General features: G+C 46.8%; 1 protein-coding gene across 1 annotated transcript in view; it reads left to right on the plus strand.

Moving 5' to 3' along the window:
* Nucleotides 1-18,681, plus strand: part of NECAB2 (N-terminal EF-hand calcium binding protein 2) — a 70,598-nt gene that overhangs the window by 19,299 nt on the left and 32,618 nt on the right. The window contains exon 3 of the mRNA XM_058034072.1: nt 17,055-17,163. Coding sequence (XP_057890055.1) covers nt 17,055-17,163 — 109 coding nt within the window. The remainder of the gene's footprint in view (nt 1-17,054; nt 17,164-18,681) is intronic.

Here is an 18,681-nt window from a genome sequence, read left to right on the forward strand (position 1 = left end):
TCCTCCTATCTTTCTCACTCATTTAATGTACCAGATAACATACATAGATAACATACATGTGAGAGAAGGGTGTGTCATCATGGACCTGTTACTTTTCCAGCTGGCTGCTTTGCTGGCTTTCAAACATACTACACTTTGTTAAGCAAGGCTGCTTTTCCCTCCTCGCCTTTGTAGTACCAGCAGTTGCTTTCTTTTTTCCTTTATAAATCCCTCCCTGCCTTCTAAAAAAGCTTGAATTAATACTGGCAAAATGTTCAAGATTTATCAAAATCTCTACCAATGTATTCACATCAATGGGCTCTGCAGTGAATAATAATAATAATAATAATAGTAGTAGTAGTAGTAGTAATAATAGTCCTTCCTTGGCACCAGTACCATCTGCAGAGAGCAAATGTGCAGCACTCATTTAACCCCTGTGACATCCCCATGGGGTGGGATAAGAGGAAAGGAAGGACAGAGGGGCAGGAAGGGACCATGGATTAATTTGAAATTCTCTGCCTGGAAAGCTGAGTGGTAGGAAGGCACAGCTTGCCTGTCTGGTTTCAAACTGGAGACCAGAGGTGGGGAATGGGGAATGCAGGGCTGTCCCTGGGCTTTTTGAAGCTCAGGCCTTGGCTGCATGCAAACACAGCCACGTGCAGAATTGTCTGGTTATCCTTTTGTAGCTGGAGTGATCAATTAACACACTTGGTATGTGTCAAACAGTGGGGGAAAAAAAGTGTGTGCTATAAATGGAAGTCCTTGCATAAGACTGTAAAAACAAGATAAAATATTTATATTTTTCAAAGAAAGGAACTAAACTCGTTTCCTCTCTCCTGCATCCTGTAATCTAGTTGTAGGAAAAGAGCAGAGTTTAGATCTTGCAAAAGGTTTTCCTAAACTGGAAATCAGAGGGGGAAATTGTTTTCTAGCATTTAACTGGAGGTAGAATGAAATGAAAATAAGTTATAAAAGTGGGGCTGTCCGTAGCCAGGAATATTAAATCCTGTACCAAGAGCAGCCTGAGAGAATGAGGTGCTGAATGCTGAAATCCTGGGGAGATGAAGGGAAAGGAAAAACCAAGGGAAAAAAGGGGCAAGGAAAAACCAAGCTGTGGGAGACGCAGCCTGCAAAATTGGCTGGAGCAGGGCACAGAGCCTTAAAAACTTTTCAAACCCAATTGTTGCTTTCCAAATGAGGGGCCTGACATTTCAAAGGTCAGCAGGCAGGGAGAGGAGGCTGCTGTTCAGCAAATGCAACCTGACTATGCTGCACCTTGCCTGTCCTTCACCCAGGGCTGGGCTGCCTCATTGCCTGGGCACACAACCCCTGCAGATGCTCCCTGAAAAGGTGGATTTGCAATACCCAAATGAGGAGGGACAGCTGGTACTTCTCCCATTTCCCATTTCCCCTCCCTCTAGGGGGCTGAGAATGGGGCAAGTGGGCAAAAAAGGTGGATGGGATGTTGGGGCTGGATTTGCATGAAGGAGGTGCTCCCTCCCAGCTGGGTGAGCCCTCTGCAGACACAGCTCAGGCTGCTCACAGCAAACCCAGCTGGGGCTGGCTGCAGCTGAAGGGAAGATTTAGCAGGGCAAACAGATCCATGGTTTCTTCAGTATCAAGAGATCCTTAAACTCTGGATCACTGTGGCCACTTGCTCCCTTCCCCTGTGCTTCTCTGAGAGCCCCTTACCAACCTGAGCAAATGTATTCAGACAGCAAGTGACTGGAGAACCCAGGCACTGTGAAAGAAAGCAGTTTCTTGTATTCATAAATCAGTACAGAGCAGGACTGGGCCATTGCAGTGCAGCATGAGTAGGGTTTTTTTTTCCTTTTTACTGTCTGTCTTCTAGAATTTTAGTATTCAATTTTAAGCCTGCAGTAGGTATTTCTGTGCTGGGCTGCTAAACCTTTGAATTGCCAGCATGCTGAGCATTTTGATCCTTTTATAAAACAAGAATGAGGATTAAACGTTTCTCGCTGCCCAGCGATTGCAGCAGCACTGGGTGCACATTAACTGGGGCTGAGCTTGCATCAGGAGCTTGATCAGCATCAGGAGCCACCTTGTTGTGTAGCACAGCCAAAATCCTGTGGGATTTGGGCAGGGAGGAAACCACAGAGACCATTGTGAGCTTCTTTATCCCTGCAAAAGCACAGCAGTGTGCTCCATGGGGGAGACAGGCAAGATTTGGAATTAGCTGCTCTCCAACTAGGATGGACATTTGGAAACAGCAAATATTGTGTCATCTCACAAGGACAATGTCACCAAGCCCTCAGTCAGAAATGTCCCCTGACCGGGCACCACAGCATGGCCTGGCCCTCACCAGCCCCACTGGGTTTGCAAGGACTCTTTTGTTTCTTATTTCCTATGTCCTCTGTTTTTGTGTTTCACCCACGGCTTTGTGCACTGAACCAGTCCCAAAATCCAATCTGTGCTAACAGTCTGGGAAGGCAGGAAATTTTAGAAATTAAGAGCCTGCAGAGAGCTGTGCTCCTCCGAGGCTGTGAGGATGCTTCTCTGCTCTCTGGAAAGCTTTTTCATGGCAGGTTTGGCACTGACATGTGAGCTGGTAGTGCTGGGAGACAGAAAACCTCTCTGCAAACTGCTGCTTTGATGCAGCTCTCAGATGAGCCTTCTCCTGCACCAGGATGCTTCCTTCTTCAAATGGGCCCAATCTGTGCTAATAAATCACCTCCTCCACACGAGGAGGGTTTGATCAAACATCACAGGAGATGTCATCAAGGGCTAAACCTACCATTTTCTATTCCATTACCTAAGCTCATAATGCTCAATGTATCAAAGGGGAACAGATTTCCCTCAAGTGTTTCTATTGCCAAGCCAGGCAACCCACAGTGAGCTGTCCATGTGCAGAGTGGCTACTGAGTTTTCTTTCTTGGTTGCTGGGTTATCTTTACTCCTGCTGTAGTATTCTGTAGTGCCTCTGTACTCCTGAGCAGAACAGGGCAGGGCTGTGTTCCCAGTTTAGGGCTCCTCAGCTTTGGGGGAAGAAAACAGTGTTAGCAATTTGGATTTCCTATGAGTGTCTTGTACAGCATTTCCTGGCATGGCACTTCTGTGAATCTAGGTGCTCTTGGGTTCTGGTGGGAGGGTTTTTGGTGTTGTTTCTTTTTTTAAAAAACTATAAAGGATTCCAGTGATTTTCTTACCAGAGCCTGGGGACAGAGAAGAGAGCTCATTTGAGTGTGGTTTATCTTGGAAACTGGTAAGAATCACCCTAAGGGCTGGAGGCCCTGAGTGCCACTGCTCTCCTGTGTAAATTGGGTTCTGCCAAAAGCAGAAGGGTCGTGCTTCACCCTTGTGTCTGACAGCTTGTGTGTCCTGGCTTTCATGGGCCACATCCTCCTTTTTCTCCTCCTTCCCAGCTGGTTTCTCACACCAGCATCCACCACTTCCCCCCTCTGTGACAGTGTTCACAGGGGTCTGAGGATGAGGGGAGAGATGAGGATCTGACTCCATGTTTCAGAAGGCTTGATTTATTATTTTTATGATATATATTATATTAAAACTATACTAAAAGAATAGAAGAAAGGATTTCATCAGAAGGCTAGCTAAGAATAGAAAAAGAAACTATAACAAAGGCTTGTGGCTCAACTCTCTGTCTGAGCCAGCTGTGATTGGCCATTAATTGGAAACAACCACATGAGACCAATCACAGATCCCCCTGTTGCATTCCACAGCAGCAGATAATCATTGTTTACATGTTGTTCCTGAGGCTTCTCAGGAGGAAAAATCCTAAGGAGAGGATTTTTCAGAAAATATCATGGCTACACACCCTTCTGCTCTCCTGCCCTCACCTCTGTGCTCCCCGCTCAAACCCACCTTACACCTGGGTGATGCCCTGGGGAAGTTCTGCACCACAAGGTTCTGCAGAAGGCTCTGGAAGCCTCTCCCTGCCCTGCCCATGGGCCTCTCCCTGGGATCTGTGTGATCCAGGCTCTCAGCAGGGCTGGGAAGGGCTGTGTGCTGCTCCAGGCCTCGTGGCTGCAGCAGATGCTGCTGAGGTGGTGTGGAAAATTGTGAATTCAGCAAACACTAAGTAGCACACAGCATTAAAAATTCACAAAGACTCCTCTGAAACACAGTCTCCCAAAGAAGCATTTTGATGAGCTGCAGCAGGGCTGGGTGAGTGAGCAGGGAGACCCTTCCCCAGCACTGTGCTAGGAAACAGTCCCATGCACAGCTCACCCCAGTGGTTTGAGCATTTATGGTTCTCAATTTTCAATGAAAAACTGCAGCAGAGAGGTTTTTTCCCTCTTCCTTTCCTATTTAGGAACTCAGTGACCTGTTCAGGTTTGCTGTGGAAAAGTAAAAACTTGAGAGGCTGTTGTCAGTGTTCAGGGGAAGATATAAGGATTAAACTGAAACAAAACTCGAAATACTTTAGGTCTGGGATTTTCAAATGTTCCTTTGAAAGTTTTCTTTAAGAAGAAAAGCCAGATGACCTCATTTTTCCCTGGGGAAAAAAAAAAAAAAAAGAAACAAAAAAACCAAACAAACTTGTAGGCATTTTTCCAATGACTTTGTCCTTCAGATACCCTTTTTTTTTTTTTTTTTCCTCATCTTGGCTTTAGCCAGAGTAAAACAGGCTGGGCTGGATCACAGAGTGCCCGGGCAGGGCTGGGATGCTGAGCACCAGAGGAGCTGGGGGGAGATGCTGAGAGGGGCAGGGGCCAAGGGGCTTCATGACAGGGATCTTGGGTTGGTGGAGAAGTTTCCCTCTGCCTTTTGAGCTGGAACACAGGTTTCCCTCTGCCTTTTGAATCTGGAGCTGGCACACAAGTTTCCCTCTGCCGTTTGAGCTGGCACCAGGGGTTTTGGCAGCCTGTGCAGACCAGGCAGGGCAGAGCACAGCAGAGGCAGAGGGGGATGCTCGGCTGCCCGTGGGGATGCTCAGGTGCCCATGGGGATGCTCGGCTGCCCGTGGGGATGCTCAGCTGCCCGTGGGGATGCTCACCTCTCGGTGCCAGCCCTGACCTACTTGTGAAAGCCGTGCCGTGGTCGGGGGAGGTTCTGCCGGGCAGCTGCAGCGATTCTTGTTACTATTGTTTCCATCATTTGTTTAATTTGTGGTTTTTCATTTGTACTTTATTCTCTGCTGCGTGGGTCATTGCAGAAAAGGCAGCAAAACACCTTATCTTTCTTCTCCCTTAACCAAAAACCTAGATAAGAGTTCCGGAGGTTTAATAACCTACTTTTGAAATGAACAGACTGCAAAAAATAAACAGAGAAGATATTCATGCTACAGCTTTGTTAAAAGTAGAAATCTGTGATTAAAGAGGTGCTAGTTGAATTTGCTGGAACAGAAAAACGTATTTAGGTTTTGTTTTTTCTCTGCAATCTTTTCAGAGCAGATGTGCCTTCCCTGCAGGACTGCTCTGTTCTGTGCTGCTCAGAGGCTTTGCTGGATGAAAGAGTGTACAAGACATCTGCATTGTTTGCCTTAGAGAAGTTAAATATCCCTGACAGGGCTGAGACACCCATCCCGCCCTGGACAAATAGCTGGAGACACTGAGCAGAGGGCTTACATTTCCAATGTGAAAATAAATGGGAAATGCAGAAGCTTATTAAGTGGAAGCATAAAAATAAGGGCAGCTGTGGTGGATTGAGTGAGGCTTGGCTGCTGTCCCCCTGCAGCCATGGGGAGCCAGGACAGACAGACCATGCTGGAGACCTGCAAGGGCACCCCATGGGGAGGGACCCCTTTGGCTCTCACTGGTACTGAAGCAAAGACTACCTAAAAAAAAAATTATCTTTTGGCAAAGGGGTTTCTCAGAGAGGGACCATCAAGCATGAGCAGTTGTTTTGTTTAGAGCCTGGAACTTTTTTCAACAGGGATTTTGAGACCATCAAGTTTCAAGAAATGCAGCATTAGTGTTGCAAGAGGTCAGTGTTGTTGGGTTCCACCTGGACTTCACAGTTCAGGAATTAACATGAGAAACAAGTAATTAATGGTGCAGGCTCTGCATTTGATATTCAAGCACCAGTTGAGCCCTGGCATGGGGAGCTGGATGTCCTGTGTGCTGCAGATGATAGAGGAGTCAGGAAATTTCTTCTGCCTTCTGAGAATGCAAATGAGGAATCTGCTTTTCGTGTGATAGCTTAATTTGCTGTCTTCATCTCTGCACAGCTTGTTAGCTGAATGGAAAACTGTTGATGCTGCCAATGCAATCTGGATATTGTTTCATGGGACTGCAGAAAGAGATGAGTTTGTAGCTCTCTAATCTGCAGCAATTTGCTGCTAATTTGTCAACAGTCAACAGCTCCAGTGGCCACCGCATGGAAACAGCCCTGCTGCCACTGCCTGCCTCTGGTGGGTGCTGGTGGAAGTTCACTCAGAGCACTGCTTCTCATCATCCACTGCTTCTCATCATCCACTGCTTCCCATCCTTCTTATCCACTGCTTCCCATCACTGCTTCTCATCCTTCTCATTCCACTGCTTCTCATCCGCTGCATCCCATCCATTGCAAGGCTTTACTATGCACAGATATTGCTTATTTTACAAGGGGGAAACATGGGAACTGTTGCAGTGACAGAACCCCGGGTGAGTTTTCAGACTTGCCCACGGCTCATTCCTGACACGCCACCATCACACAGGGACCCAGCACAGTCACTGCACCCTGGGCACTGCTTTTGGCTGTTGTACTGAATCCTTCAGGTAGGTTGAAATGCATCTTCTGCTGTCAGAGATCAGGAAACCAAACCAGGTGTTACTGTTTTACCTGCAGCAATGCCCTTAGATGAACACTGTGCTTCCCTGGGTAACGAAAGCACAGTTGAAATGCTCCCCATGGCTCCTGTCCAGGCTGTCCCTGGGAGAGGCTGCTGTTGTGGTGTGGAGCAGTGATCCCCAGCAGCAGCTCAAGGGGAGCTGGTGGCAGTGATCCCCAGGAGCAGCTCAAAGGGAATTGCCAGCAGTGATCTCTCACAGAGCAGCCTCTGGCAGCATCCCCAGGCTGTGCCCTGATCCATCGTGGTGCTGCAAGCCAGCCAACAACAGCCTCAGCCCCAGGGAGGCTCTGCCCCTACCATGCCCTGGCCACACCGGGACCACACTGCTGAGAGGCCACACCAAGCATTTCCATAAGTTTTTCCTCTTTTGCCTGTTCCTCATTTTGAAGCTGGCTGCTGGGTATAATGAGCTGGAAATAGTGCAAACCCTGCCTTGGCTCTCTGAAATATTCAACTATCTGCAGGTTAAAAAAGCAAGCAGGAAGGCTGGTTAATGAGGAGCAGAGGGGAATTGGGGCTGTTTGGTGCCTTTTTTTGAGCTTTCCAAGAAATCTGGATTTAATAGGCTGTTGCAGAGCTGGGGTGCGCTGGAGTTGGGAGTGTTGGCTTCTGCTTCACCTTGATTGAAACTTCCTGATCTATCATCTCAGATTTACTTTTGCTTTTGAAGTTTCTGACAAATTTTAATGATAAAGTTTGGAAACTTTGGAGCTGGCAGTCTGCCTGGAGCTGATAGTGCAGAAATGTTTCAGCCAGCCCATTCCCACTCAGGCACAGCACAGAACTACATTGCCTTTCTAAATCTGGGATCTGAGCTGTCACCAACCAGAAGTGGGGACATTAATTTGGCAGGGGACAGTGTGAGAACCCTCTATAGGCTCCAGGGGGTTCTAAGAATGCATGAGGTTACTGTCACTAAGTAATGGTGTTCCCTCATATCTGAAGATGAAGCACCTGCTGTCTAAAATTTTCTTTTCCCTCTCTCCTGTTTGCCATGGCCATGCATCCCCTGCTGCTCTTCCAGGACTCAGAGCTCTGTGTGAGCCCCCTGCTCTGGGTTTGCTGCTGTCGGAGCACTGAGCTGTTCCTTGAACCCAGTGGGACACACAGAACATCCAACCTCTGCTCCAGCAGCAGAGCAGCTGTGCCCTTGCTGGGGCTGTTCCAGCGATTTCCTGAGAGCATCACTTGTACTCTGCTGGTCTGTCTGGGTGCAGGAGGGAACTGCAGCTTCAGGGACTGATTTCCAGCAAAATGAAGCTTTTGGCTGCCCACCTGGAGATGGAAATAAAGTAAATCAGAGAATCATAGAATAGTTTGGGTTGGCAGGTACGTAAAATTCTAGAACCATCTAGTTCCAATCCCTGGCATGGGCAGGGACACCTTCCACTGGACCAGGCTACTCAAAGCCTTGCACTGAACACTTCCAGGGATGGGGAGTGACCTGATAAGCTTCAGAAGTGCTATTTTGACTTGTCCCTACAGAGAAACCCAGGTTTCCCTCCTGGCTGCTGAGGGCCAGGCTCTGGTGTGTGTGTGTGACCTGTGCTCAGCCAGCCTGGGCAGAGGGGACCCTGAAGGTGTTACCCAGGGTAGATTCTCAGAGGGTATGGTTCACCATGTCTTTTTCTTCAGATATGGTGAAGGTGTCTTGGAGTTCAGACAGGCAGGAGCTCCCTCAGATCCCATATTATTCCTGTAGGAGACCTGAAGGGGAGCACAGCAGGGGCTGCAGTGATTTTACATCTCTGCCCATCATCCCAGGACTTCTCCCTCCCAGCAGAAATCTCCCCAGTGGGAAGCACCTGGAGGATCACCATGCATGGCAGGAGTAAGAGCCTTGCAGCAGCTTGAAGCCATGCACAGCTTTTGATGTGAGAGTGGGGAACTGCAAAGGGGTCTCCCAAATAAACCCCTTGCTCTGCTTTGATGTGGCAGGGCTCAGGAGCAGAGTTAAATTTCTCTCTGTGATTCCCAGGCCACCTCAATTCTGCACACAAAGAAATGCTTAACCTTGCAGGGAGTTATGTATCACACTGCAGTTTGCTGATGCATGAAAATTAACTATTTTTTGCATAGGAAAATAGCAGCTATGCTATTTAATAATTTAGTATAAGTATCCAAATATCAGGTTTTCCTCCTACTATTTATTTTATTGCATTTTTCCTTGTCTGTAGTAATTCTTGTCCAGAATAATTATTTTTAGGGCACTGCAGGAGATAAGTTCTGCTGTCTTTTAGCAAGGTCTCCCTGTAAGGATTTTGCCTTAAATGCAAGGAAGAACTTTTGAAGTCAGGATTTACTGCTCTGGGATGGTTGAAGCACAGAGTGATCTCATATTAACAACAAGCTGTGCTGTCTTTGTGTTTCATTTCCACTCTAGATCAAATATTTAGAAAGGCTGCTAGTGGCTCATGGGCTTTGACTGGGGTTTGGTAGAGGAAAGTTTGCTGATGTTGTTTAAATCACAGAATGGTCAAGGTTGGCAAAGCCCTCTAAGATCATGGAGTGCCCTTGGAGTCTCTCACTGTCCCCAGTGCCACATCTAAAGTCTTAAATGCCTTCACAGATGGTGATCCCAACACTTTCCTGGTCAGTGTGTTCCAATGCTTGACCACCCTTTTAGTAAAGAAATTTTTCCTAATATCAAATCTGTGCACGGTGTTTCAGGAAGGTCACTGAAGAAAAGGTCTGCAGCAAGGCTGCCTGCCTGGCAATAAAGAGAAATTTTGGGGATCAAGTGGTAGAGATCAAAGGTTGATGATGTTGCAACCACTTCTCTCTGCACAATCTCCTCTAAAACAGAAATTCAGATTTTGTATAGCTGAGTCTGCAATGTCACACGTTACACTAAGGGTTCAAATATAAAAAGAAGGTGGGACCTGTGGGGAGGGGAGCCACTGAAGGCACTTTAATGGAGAAGGAAGTAAGTGTTCAGTAGATGTTCAGTAGATGTTCAGGATGACAGAGAGGGGATGAGGCTGAGTAGCAATGGAGAGAGCAGGGCAGGTGTTTGGATATGTGGAGAACCAAAGCCTTTGGGAGGGATAATGAGGCAGTCTGGGTCAGGAGCTGCAGGCTCTGCACAGGAACCTCCTGCTTTGCTGTGCCCTGAGCTCACAGGGCAGAGCCTTCACATGAGTAAATAAATCAAAGGTGCTAAAAAGCTATAGTTGTTCAAAGTCAGTCATCCATTTAATAGCACCCAATATAAAAGGCAGTCTCAGGTCAACTAAGATGAAAAACAACTGAGAGGCAGCAGCAGTTGTGTGTCTGGAGCAGAGCTGGGTCTGCTGGTGGCTGCAGAGCTTGTAAACAGAGATCTCCTGATGGGGGAGAGTGAAGGAACAGAGGTGAAGGGATGTCCCCAATCCCTTCATCAGCCACTAGAACAGCAAGCAGTGTGTTATCAGCATTACTCTCATACTAAATTCAAAGTGCAGCACTGTACCAGCTTCCAGGAAGAAAATCAATTCTAACCAAAACCAGGACACTCCATTATTTATTTATTTATTTATTTATTCTCTAATACTGTTTATTTATGGTCCATAGCCCAGAGGTCTGCTTTGTGCTATGTATGACACTTGGTGCCCAGCCATCTCTTGGCTGCCTGGGCTGGAGCCCAAGGCACCCATGGAAAATTCACCTGTTGCCTCTCAAAATGAGTTCTCTGCCAGGTGGTTGCTCCCTGCAGGCTCTGCTTTCCTGGCCTGAGTGTTTCCCCCTGTTCTGCCCCAAGCCAGACCAATGTTCACGCACACAGGGTCCCACACAGGGCTCAGATCCCCTGCAGCCCCCAGCAATTGTACAGAGCACAAGGAGGGGCTGACTCTGCTTCCCTTGTGCTGCTGCAGGTGTGAAACAAATGCACTGAAATCAGCTCTTGACATTGCTTTTCTTTTTAAACTGAGAGCAAATAACCTGGATAGTGAAAGGAAAACTGAAGCATGTTACCTCCTGTTTTCTGGAGGGAAATGGTGGCTGGAGAAAGCTCTATGTGCTACAGGCATTTCTGTCTGAATCCTCCTCTGTTTGGGTGATTTTTGCTATAACCTCTATTAAGCAGCAATTACATTGAACCTAGCCAGGCTATTTACACCCTGGGGAAGTCTAATTCCAGCACTTAATTTATAAACAACCTGGAATTTCTGTGGAAGGCATTCCTAGATACCTGTGATCAAAAGTTCAATATAATGGGTGAGCACAGAAACCACTAGCCCCCTCACACACACATTTAAATCAGGTCATTACAGCAGGCTGAGAATTATGTGGGAAATAAGTAGAGTCTTCACAAAAGATAGTGAGAGAAAATGTGTTAGATCAGTCAGTCCTGCCTGTCTCCCTACCTACAGCTTACATTTGATAACTATCTATAGCTGCCATTAAAAATAATTTCAAAATTACTTCTAACTCCAGGATGAAAAAAGGCTTGATTTCATGATAAAAGCTGAGCAGCTTGGGGAAAATACTGGCATGCTAATGGACACTGCTTAATGCCCAGGCAATTTCTGATGGGAATGAGGTGCAGTTTTCTGACTACAATGGAAATGCCATTTTTCTCCAGTCCAAGTCCTACAGGGAAGATTCCCAGGCATTGTCTGTTTGGTGTGTGCAGCATTACCCACCACCCTAGACAAGAACCAGGCTTTAAGTCATTCCTCAATATCTTATACTGACTGATGTGGTAATTTTGAAATGAAAGTCACTTTCCCCCTATTTTAATGGAAATGAAAAGGCTAATCCAGTCACAAAAAAAGGATTCTCAGTCCTTCTATCAAGTGCTATTCCCAGATTTTGGGTATGTCCCAATTTCAGTTTTACCACAAAACTTCATCCTATGCTGCAGAGAAGAGAGGAGAAGTGCAAAATTGGCTAAATATTGTGTTTGATGAAGACAAAAGTTGGCCAAATTCCCAAAGTAGAGATGATCTTCATTCCTGGGATGAATGACTGGGGAGGGGACCTGGCTGACTCCTTAAGGGATGGATGTTCTCTCATTTGCTTTCTGCACCTGATGTTCCCCCAAGGCCTCATCCAGGCCCAGGAAGGAAAGATATTCTGGGAAGATAAAACCCCCAGAGGTTTCCATGAGCTGATGGCACAGAGGGGATGCTGGAGCTGGAGCTGCTGGGGTAGCTTTGGGGTGAGTGCCCAGCCTGCCCCAAACGGGGGCACTGCCACGGGACCTGCCCTGGGTCACATGGAAAACAGCACCCCAAAACTGTGCTCATGGCAGGAAGGCAAAGGAGGGGTCATGCCCAGCACACAGAAAAGCTTTTATCAAGTGTTTTTCAGTGAGTTGAACCCCAGGTCCTGAAGTTCAATCCCTGGCTTTGTGTGTGAAATTTTCTTCTTCTGTGCCAGCCTTTGCACCCCTGTGCCAGCATTGCCCAGCAGGACCCTCCAGCATTCCCAGCTGGCATTAGGAATGCACAGGAGTGCTTCATACAGATTATTCACTACACTGGAAACACCAATATCTCTCTCAGGTTTTCTGCTTGGTGTGGCACTGACCCTTGTGCAAACAGCTGTGCTGGGCATTAGTTAAGTTTCAAAATTATGGAGCTGTTCCGTAAATTTCTTTCACTAGAAAATTACTGTAATTGTAGTAATTTCCTTGTAGTGATGTGTGCTACATCTCATTAGCAAAGGCACTGGCAGGGGCTGTGCTCCAGTGCCCATGGCCCTGTTCTTGTGCAGAGCCACCCAAACGTGGGCTGTGCTGGCTCTGCAGCCTCCCCGGGGCAATCTGGGGGTGAATCTCCAGCCCTGGGGTGAATCACCAGCTCTGGGGTGAATCTCCAGCCCTGGGGTGAATCTCCAGCCCTGCTCCCAGCCGAGGGCCACTGCCCCAGCACAGCACTGGGAGGCTGCAATTGAGGTGGGTGGATTTGGCTCTTTTGCCTGGGTCAGTGGTGAGGAGCTGCAGATGATTTTTGGAGCGGGCTGGGTGGTGCACAGCCCTTCTGTGCCCAGTGGAAAGGTTCAGATCAGACCTGTGGGGCCGGAGGTCATTTTCCCCAACAGCCCAGGATGGAAAGCTCAAGCCCATGGTCTCTTTTGCTTAAATGAAGTCTCTCCTTCTGGCTTCTGAGGGGGCTGGATGGAAGGTGCAGGGTGGAAGCCACTCCCTGTTCTTGCTGGCTCATGTGTCTGCACATGCATACCCCCAGGAAATAAGGAAAAATAGTTCTCATTTTTATGCACAGGCCCCACTAAAATCCAATTTGCTTACCCAGAGCTGCTGGGCGCCTGCAAGTAAGTGGAGCTTAGAGCATTTTAGAGCTCACAGAGCAATAAAAGTAAATAATGAAGAACAGTCATAATAATAGCTGGAAAATATATTCATAATATATCTGGAAAATATATGAGCAGTCTCAGACTCATGTAATTGAAAACATATTTAGCAAGCTCAGGCTCAGAACTGTGACCTTATTTTGTAGCTGCTTTAAGCCATTTGTACCACTGAGTGAATTTCCAGAAACTCAGCCACCAGATTTCCTATACTTTGGACGATTTATGATCTCAGTTTGATTTTTCCCTGGGCTGTGTTAGCGAGTGAGAACAGCTTGATTGTGTGAGTTAGAAGGTATAAAAGCCACTTCTGGACTCCTCACATTTTCATGATGGCAAATGGAGATATAATAACATCCCAGTTGGGGCTTTCTGATGCTCTCTCCCATGTCCTTCCCTCTTCAGTCAGTTCAATTTGATAACTCTGTCGGGCTGGTAATTTGCTTTGGTCTTTGCCTGTGATTGAATTATTTTGAAAAGCTAGGGGAAAATGAAGATTGCACTCTCAGGATGGAACGATGGCAGGATAGCTGCGGCCTGATGATCTCTTTTCTCAGCCCATCAGTGTGAGGGAGGCAATTTCTAATTAGTGGCACTTGTCCTTGCTGCCAGCTGGGTGTTACCCTCAAGTGCTGGGTGTAAAGGGGAGGGAGGGAGCCACTGGAAATAGGTTGTCTGCCTTTAGTATGGCTGCCCAGATAAAAAAGTCACAAATACTTGTGTAGATCTAGATCTCTAGATTTTAAGATCTTTATGATCTAGATCTCTTTGAGAGATCTAGATTATCTAGATCTACACAAGTATTTGTGACTCTTTTTTGTGTGTGTGTGTGTGTGTGATTTTTTTCTCTCTTTGAGAGATCTAGATCTTAAAAATTATGGAAACTTTATTTGGTTTAGTAAGATGTGGTAAAAAATCTCATTTTTCCCCTTATGCTTCCTGTCAGGAGCAGCTCCCAAGGGCTGAGAGATCCCAGAGCAGCTCTCCAAGGCAGGGAGGGGGTGAGCCTGAACCAACTGAGGCTCTGCCTGTCCCTGTGGAGAATTTGCACCTCTTGAACCCAGCAGTGTTCTGCAAAAAGCTGCTTTCTGGAAGTCTTATCCATTCCCTGCTGAGTGCAGACTCTCGTGCTGCAGGAGAAGCTGGGCCTGTCCTGATAAGGCTCCTCCTGCCCCATCAGCTCTCCCTTATCACAGCAGCTGCCAGCCAGGGGACCTGGTGCTGCTGCCATTGTGGCCAGTGCTCCTCAGCAGGGGCTTTTTAACAGTTTAATCTGAGCTGGCAGATCCCAGCCCCTCTCTGCTGCTGCCTCTTATCACCCTGAGGTTCCCTGAAGGCATCTTGGCCTGCTGGGCTCCAGAAACCCAGGCTCTCAGGCTGTTCCACAGTTGTAGATATGCAGCTCAAGGATTATCTCCTTACTCGGAAAGGGTTTTGCTTTGTGTGCTTGCAGACAAGGATTCCAGTTTACATTAAATAACCATCAGCTTTGAGCTGACTGGTGCTTGGTGCTGGTGGCCGGGGGGAGATGAAAGTCCTGAGCACTGCTTGCAAATAAAATTGGTACTTTTATTCAAATTCTGTGGGGTAAGAATGCTTTTATTCAAGCAGTGCGGTGGGGTCTCCAGACATTAAAATTTAAATAAAACTCACTGTCACCTCCTTCTTCCTCTAGATCCTTACATCACTCTGTTTTTCCATTACCTCAGGCTGTTAAATGCCAACAGAAATTCAGTGCAGGTTGATTTCCAGTGCTCTGACCTGTCATGGTACTTGGTATCTGTCTACCTGTTCTCTCTGGACACTCTGAGATAGGAGTCAGAGCAGTGTTTTGGCACAGATTTCAAACACAGATATTTCAGAGGCTGCAGCAAAAATGCATCCTGGAGCACTTTACTAAAAAAAATAAATTATATCAAAACCCCAGAGCAAAACAAATCAAGCAAGAGTAAAATTCAAGACAGAAGTTATAAGATATAAACTAGATAAAGGGTGTGGATTTTTTTGCCTTAAACTTAGCAACACCTTTGCGTTTTTCAGAGTTAAGCAAACTGTAAATTCAGATCAAAGTACTCTCCTGGAAAAAAAATCCACTCCACTTTACAGTTTCTCTTTCCCAGGAACTTGGTTTATGTGACTTTCCTGGGAATCTATTTCTGCTGCCCCGCGTGTGGAAGGACAGTTTGAAGGTGAGCAAGCACTGATTTATGGTTTACAATAAAGTGTTCTATATATAAAGAATTGTTTAGCCCTTGTGGGATAGCAAAGCTGTCATCCTTTTGATCCTGGTGCTTGAAGATGTGCATTCATCGCCAGGGAGGATCAGAAGAAGCCAAACCTTGATCTTAGCCAGGATCCTGCACAAGTGGGAGCACTGGGGGGGAAAAGCTCCTTGTGCAGGGGTGCAGGGTGGGGATGGGAGCTGTGGATGGGGCTCCTGCCTGGACAAAGCCTTTTTGTCTCCTCCAGGACAGGGTGGCAGCACAGGGTGACCCTCCAGGTGACACTGGGGGATGCTCCAAGCAATAGGCTCTTGCTGGAGTGCAGGTGCTTTAGTGTTCTCAAAACCAAAATAAAGCAGATTTAGGACCACTCCCTGAGCTGTGCATTGCAGATCTGCACCCTGCCTGCTGCAAAAAGGTCACATTTTGGGGAGGGAATGGGGAAAACAATAAAGGCAGCTGGACCCTGCCTGCAGCCATTGTGGTGCTCTGGAAATGGTGCCCTCCTCACCCAGTGCTGCTGCAGACTGCTCTCCTGCTGTGTTCCTTCCATAATTGCCAATTAAATGGGCATCTGAGACTCAGTTTATCACTGCTCTAAATTTGTCTGTGCCAGGCAAGGGAAACTGGGTTAGCATTTGGCAGTGCAGGTATGTTTTAGGAGCAGCAGCCTTACTTTGGGGAAGAAATATTGATGTGTATGTGAGGAGTTGGATAATTTTTTTCCTCTAGCATCATTTCCTGAAAAAGAAACAGCAGGGTTTATTATTGATTTGATTAAATAATAAATGATACATTCTCCTACCACAAAGTAGGCAGCATTTCAAGCCTGTGACTCTTCTGTGGGTATGAATGGAAAGATCTTAAATAATATTTGACTTGGGGTAGTTATTCCCCCCTAGCACTGCTGCACAGCAGAGTGTGGTGTCAGCAGCTTGGACAAGAAATGATAAATTAGAGTTTCTTTAGAGTTTCTTTTGTCTCTCTCCTGTTGCTTTATTGCTGAGCTTCACAGGAGCTTTCTCACAGGAGCAGCTTTCTCTGTTCCTGTCCACAGAGCACAGGCAAGGCTCCAGATTTGTCAGCTAACTGTAATCCTTTGTCACCTTATCAGTCAAACTTGTGAGAGTCCTTCTTTTAGCCCCTTGTACATGAATTTGATAATTTCTTTTTCCTCTTGGTCATTTAAGGAGTCCATGGTGGCCCCAGTATTAAATGAACACTGGGAGCAATATATGAAATAACAGAGAAAGTCTGTGGCCAGATTTCCACATCAGTGAAACAGCTTCCATTTAACATTTCTGCCCAGAGCAGGGACATGGACTGTGCTGGAGAGGATGCAGAGATGGCAAAAGAGAATCCTGGCTCTGTTGTAATTCCAGCCCAGGGTCTTTTCCTGTCTGGTAAATGTCCCTTAATGACCATCCTGCATTGTTTGAACATAGGGTAGACAAAACACTCCATAATTTTTTAAATGTAATTCAGTGTTAGGATGAAGCTCACCAGGCTTTCCTCTTTGGGTTTGAGACATGCTTTGGGTTAAAAGCCCAATCAGCTGCCAATGGCCACTGCATCCATTCCCAGGAGCATCTTCCTCTGCTCTGGTCCATCATCTTCCTCTGCTCTGGGCCAGCCAGAGCTGCAGATCCCACCCTGAGGCCTGCCAGCCCTACGTTGGCTGAGGGACATTTCTGCAGAGGCATTGGAGATAATTTTGGTGTGAAGCTTTAAACCTGTAAATAACTCTTGATTTTCAGCCCTGCCCCCTCCCTTTGCTGTCCCTAATGGTGCTGTGTTGCTGTTTGCAGATGATGGGAAGCTGTCCCTGGAGGAGTTCCAGGCCTTTTTTTCTGATGGGAACCTCAACGAGGAGGAACTTGAGAAGCTCTTTCACACCATTGACTCAGACAACACCAAGTAAGCCCAGGGTGCTGACACCCTCCATGTCACAGTGTTTGGGTCACAGCAGGGTGTGCAGCAGCTCTGCACAGACTGCAGGAGTGCAGCTTGCTTTGCAAAACTCTGCAAAATCTCCATTTCTGCTTGGTTTGTGTCTTATCCTGACAGCCATCTTGATTTCTTTTGTCCTGGTGGTTTTTCAGGCCATTTTCTGGCCTTTACAGCATCTGAAACAATGCTTAGTTTAATATGGGCATTTAAGTACCTCTTCACTTTTTCACTTTATCTAAAAGCTTTGCTGTGCTGTAAAAGGCAGCAGTGTGAATCTCTCTAAGAACAGACCTGTCCTGTCTGTGATCTCTCTGTATCCCCTGCACCTGGACCATGCCTACTTCACTTCCAATCCCAAAAATGCCCTGGAAAGCAGTGATTGTTCTAGCACTTACAGAAACAAACCCCTTTATCTCCAAGGTGAGCAAGTGATTGAAAAATAATAATCTGGTTGATTATAAATCCTTCTGGCAGCAGGGGGATGGAGCTTTGCCCATGTGAGTGGTGCATTTTCTGCCACCCATCCAAAAGATCCAGTGGAAAGCAGTGATTGTGCTGGAGGGCACTGGCACCAAAGCAGCAGCTGTGAAACTCATCAACACAGTACAGGCACTGCTGAAGAATTTCCAAGAGCAAAGTAAATGTGATGTTTCTCAAAATCATGTCTTTTCAATGTGTGCACTTTCCAAAGTTTTCCAAGGTCAAAAATACCAAAGACCAGCTTGGTATTTACCTTTCCCTGCACCAAAGAAAGTTTAGTGATCTTATTACTTTAACTCTCTGGGAATGATCCATCTTTTCTAAATGCCATTCTCCCACAGCTGCTGCCTCATGCTTTGTGGGTCTGTTTATCCAGCTCCAGGTGATGCTCCCAGATGGGCTCCCAATGGACTCTTGGGTGCCCACCTGCCCCTATTCTGAAATAATTTCTGGCATTGCCTGAGCTTATCAGTGCCCACCTGGCCTTTGGAAGGGTGCAGATGGTTCATGTGCAATCCAGGGCACTTGGGGTGAGTGTGGGGATGTTTCTTTTGGTCTCCTTGAAATGGGAAATTTGATTGCAGCCTGTTTTTGCTTGGGGATTGTAGGGAATTTGCAGCTTCTCTGAGCCTTAGTAAGGGATGACATCTGAAGTGGACAGAGAGAAAATGTGCCATTTGTAAATGCCCTGCAGCAGTGCTGCTGGCAAGGAGCCTTGATGAGGAGCTCCCAAGTGTGACAAGAGCTCCCAGAGTCCAGCAGGGATTGTCCTTGGCCAGGCTGGCTGATGGAGGCATCAATACCTGTTAGGGACTGGAACGTGCAGAGAGCAGCAGAGCGTGTGCTCTGCTTGGCTGGAGGGAAAAGCAACGAGCTGCTCACGCTTCCAAGCCAAACCCTGGCATGAAACTGGCACTTGTTTATTGATTTACAAAGCACAGACATCTACAGCAAATTTATCTAGCTGGGCAAGGAAAATATTCCTTGTTTTTAATCTGCAAGAGC

The sequence above is a fragment of the Melospiza georgiana genome, chromosome 14 (genome assembly GCF_028018845.1).
Source record: "Melospiza georgiana isolate bMelGeo1 chromosome 14, bMelGeo1.pri, whole genome shotgun sequence".
Taxonomy (NCBI): domain Eukaryota; kingdom Metazoa; phylum Chordata; class Aves; order Passeriformes; family Passerellidae; genus Melospiza; species Melospiza georgiana.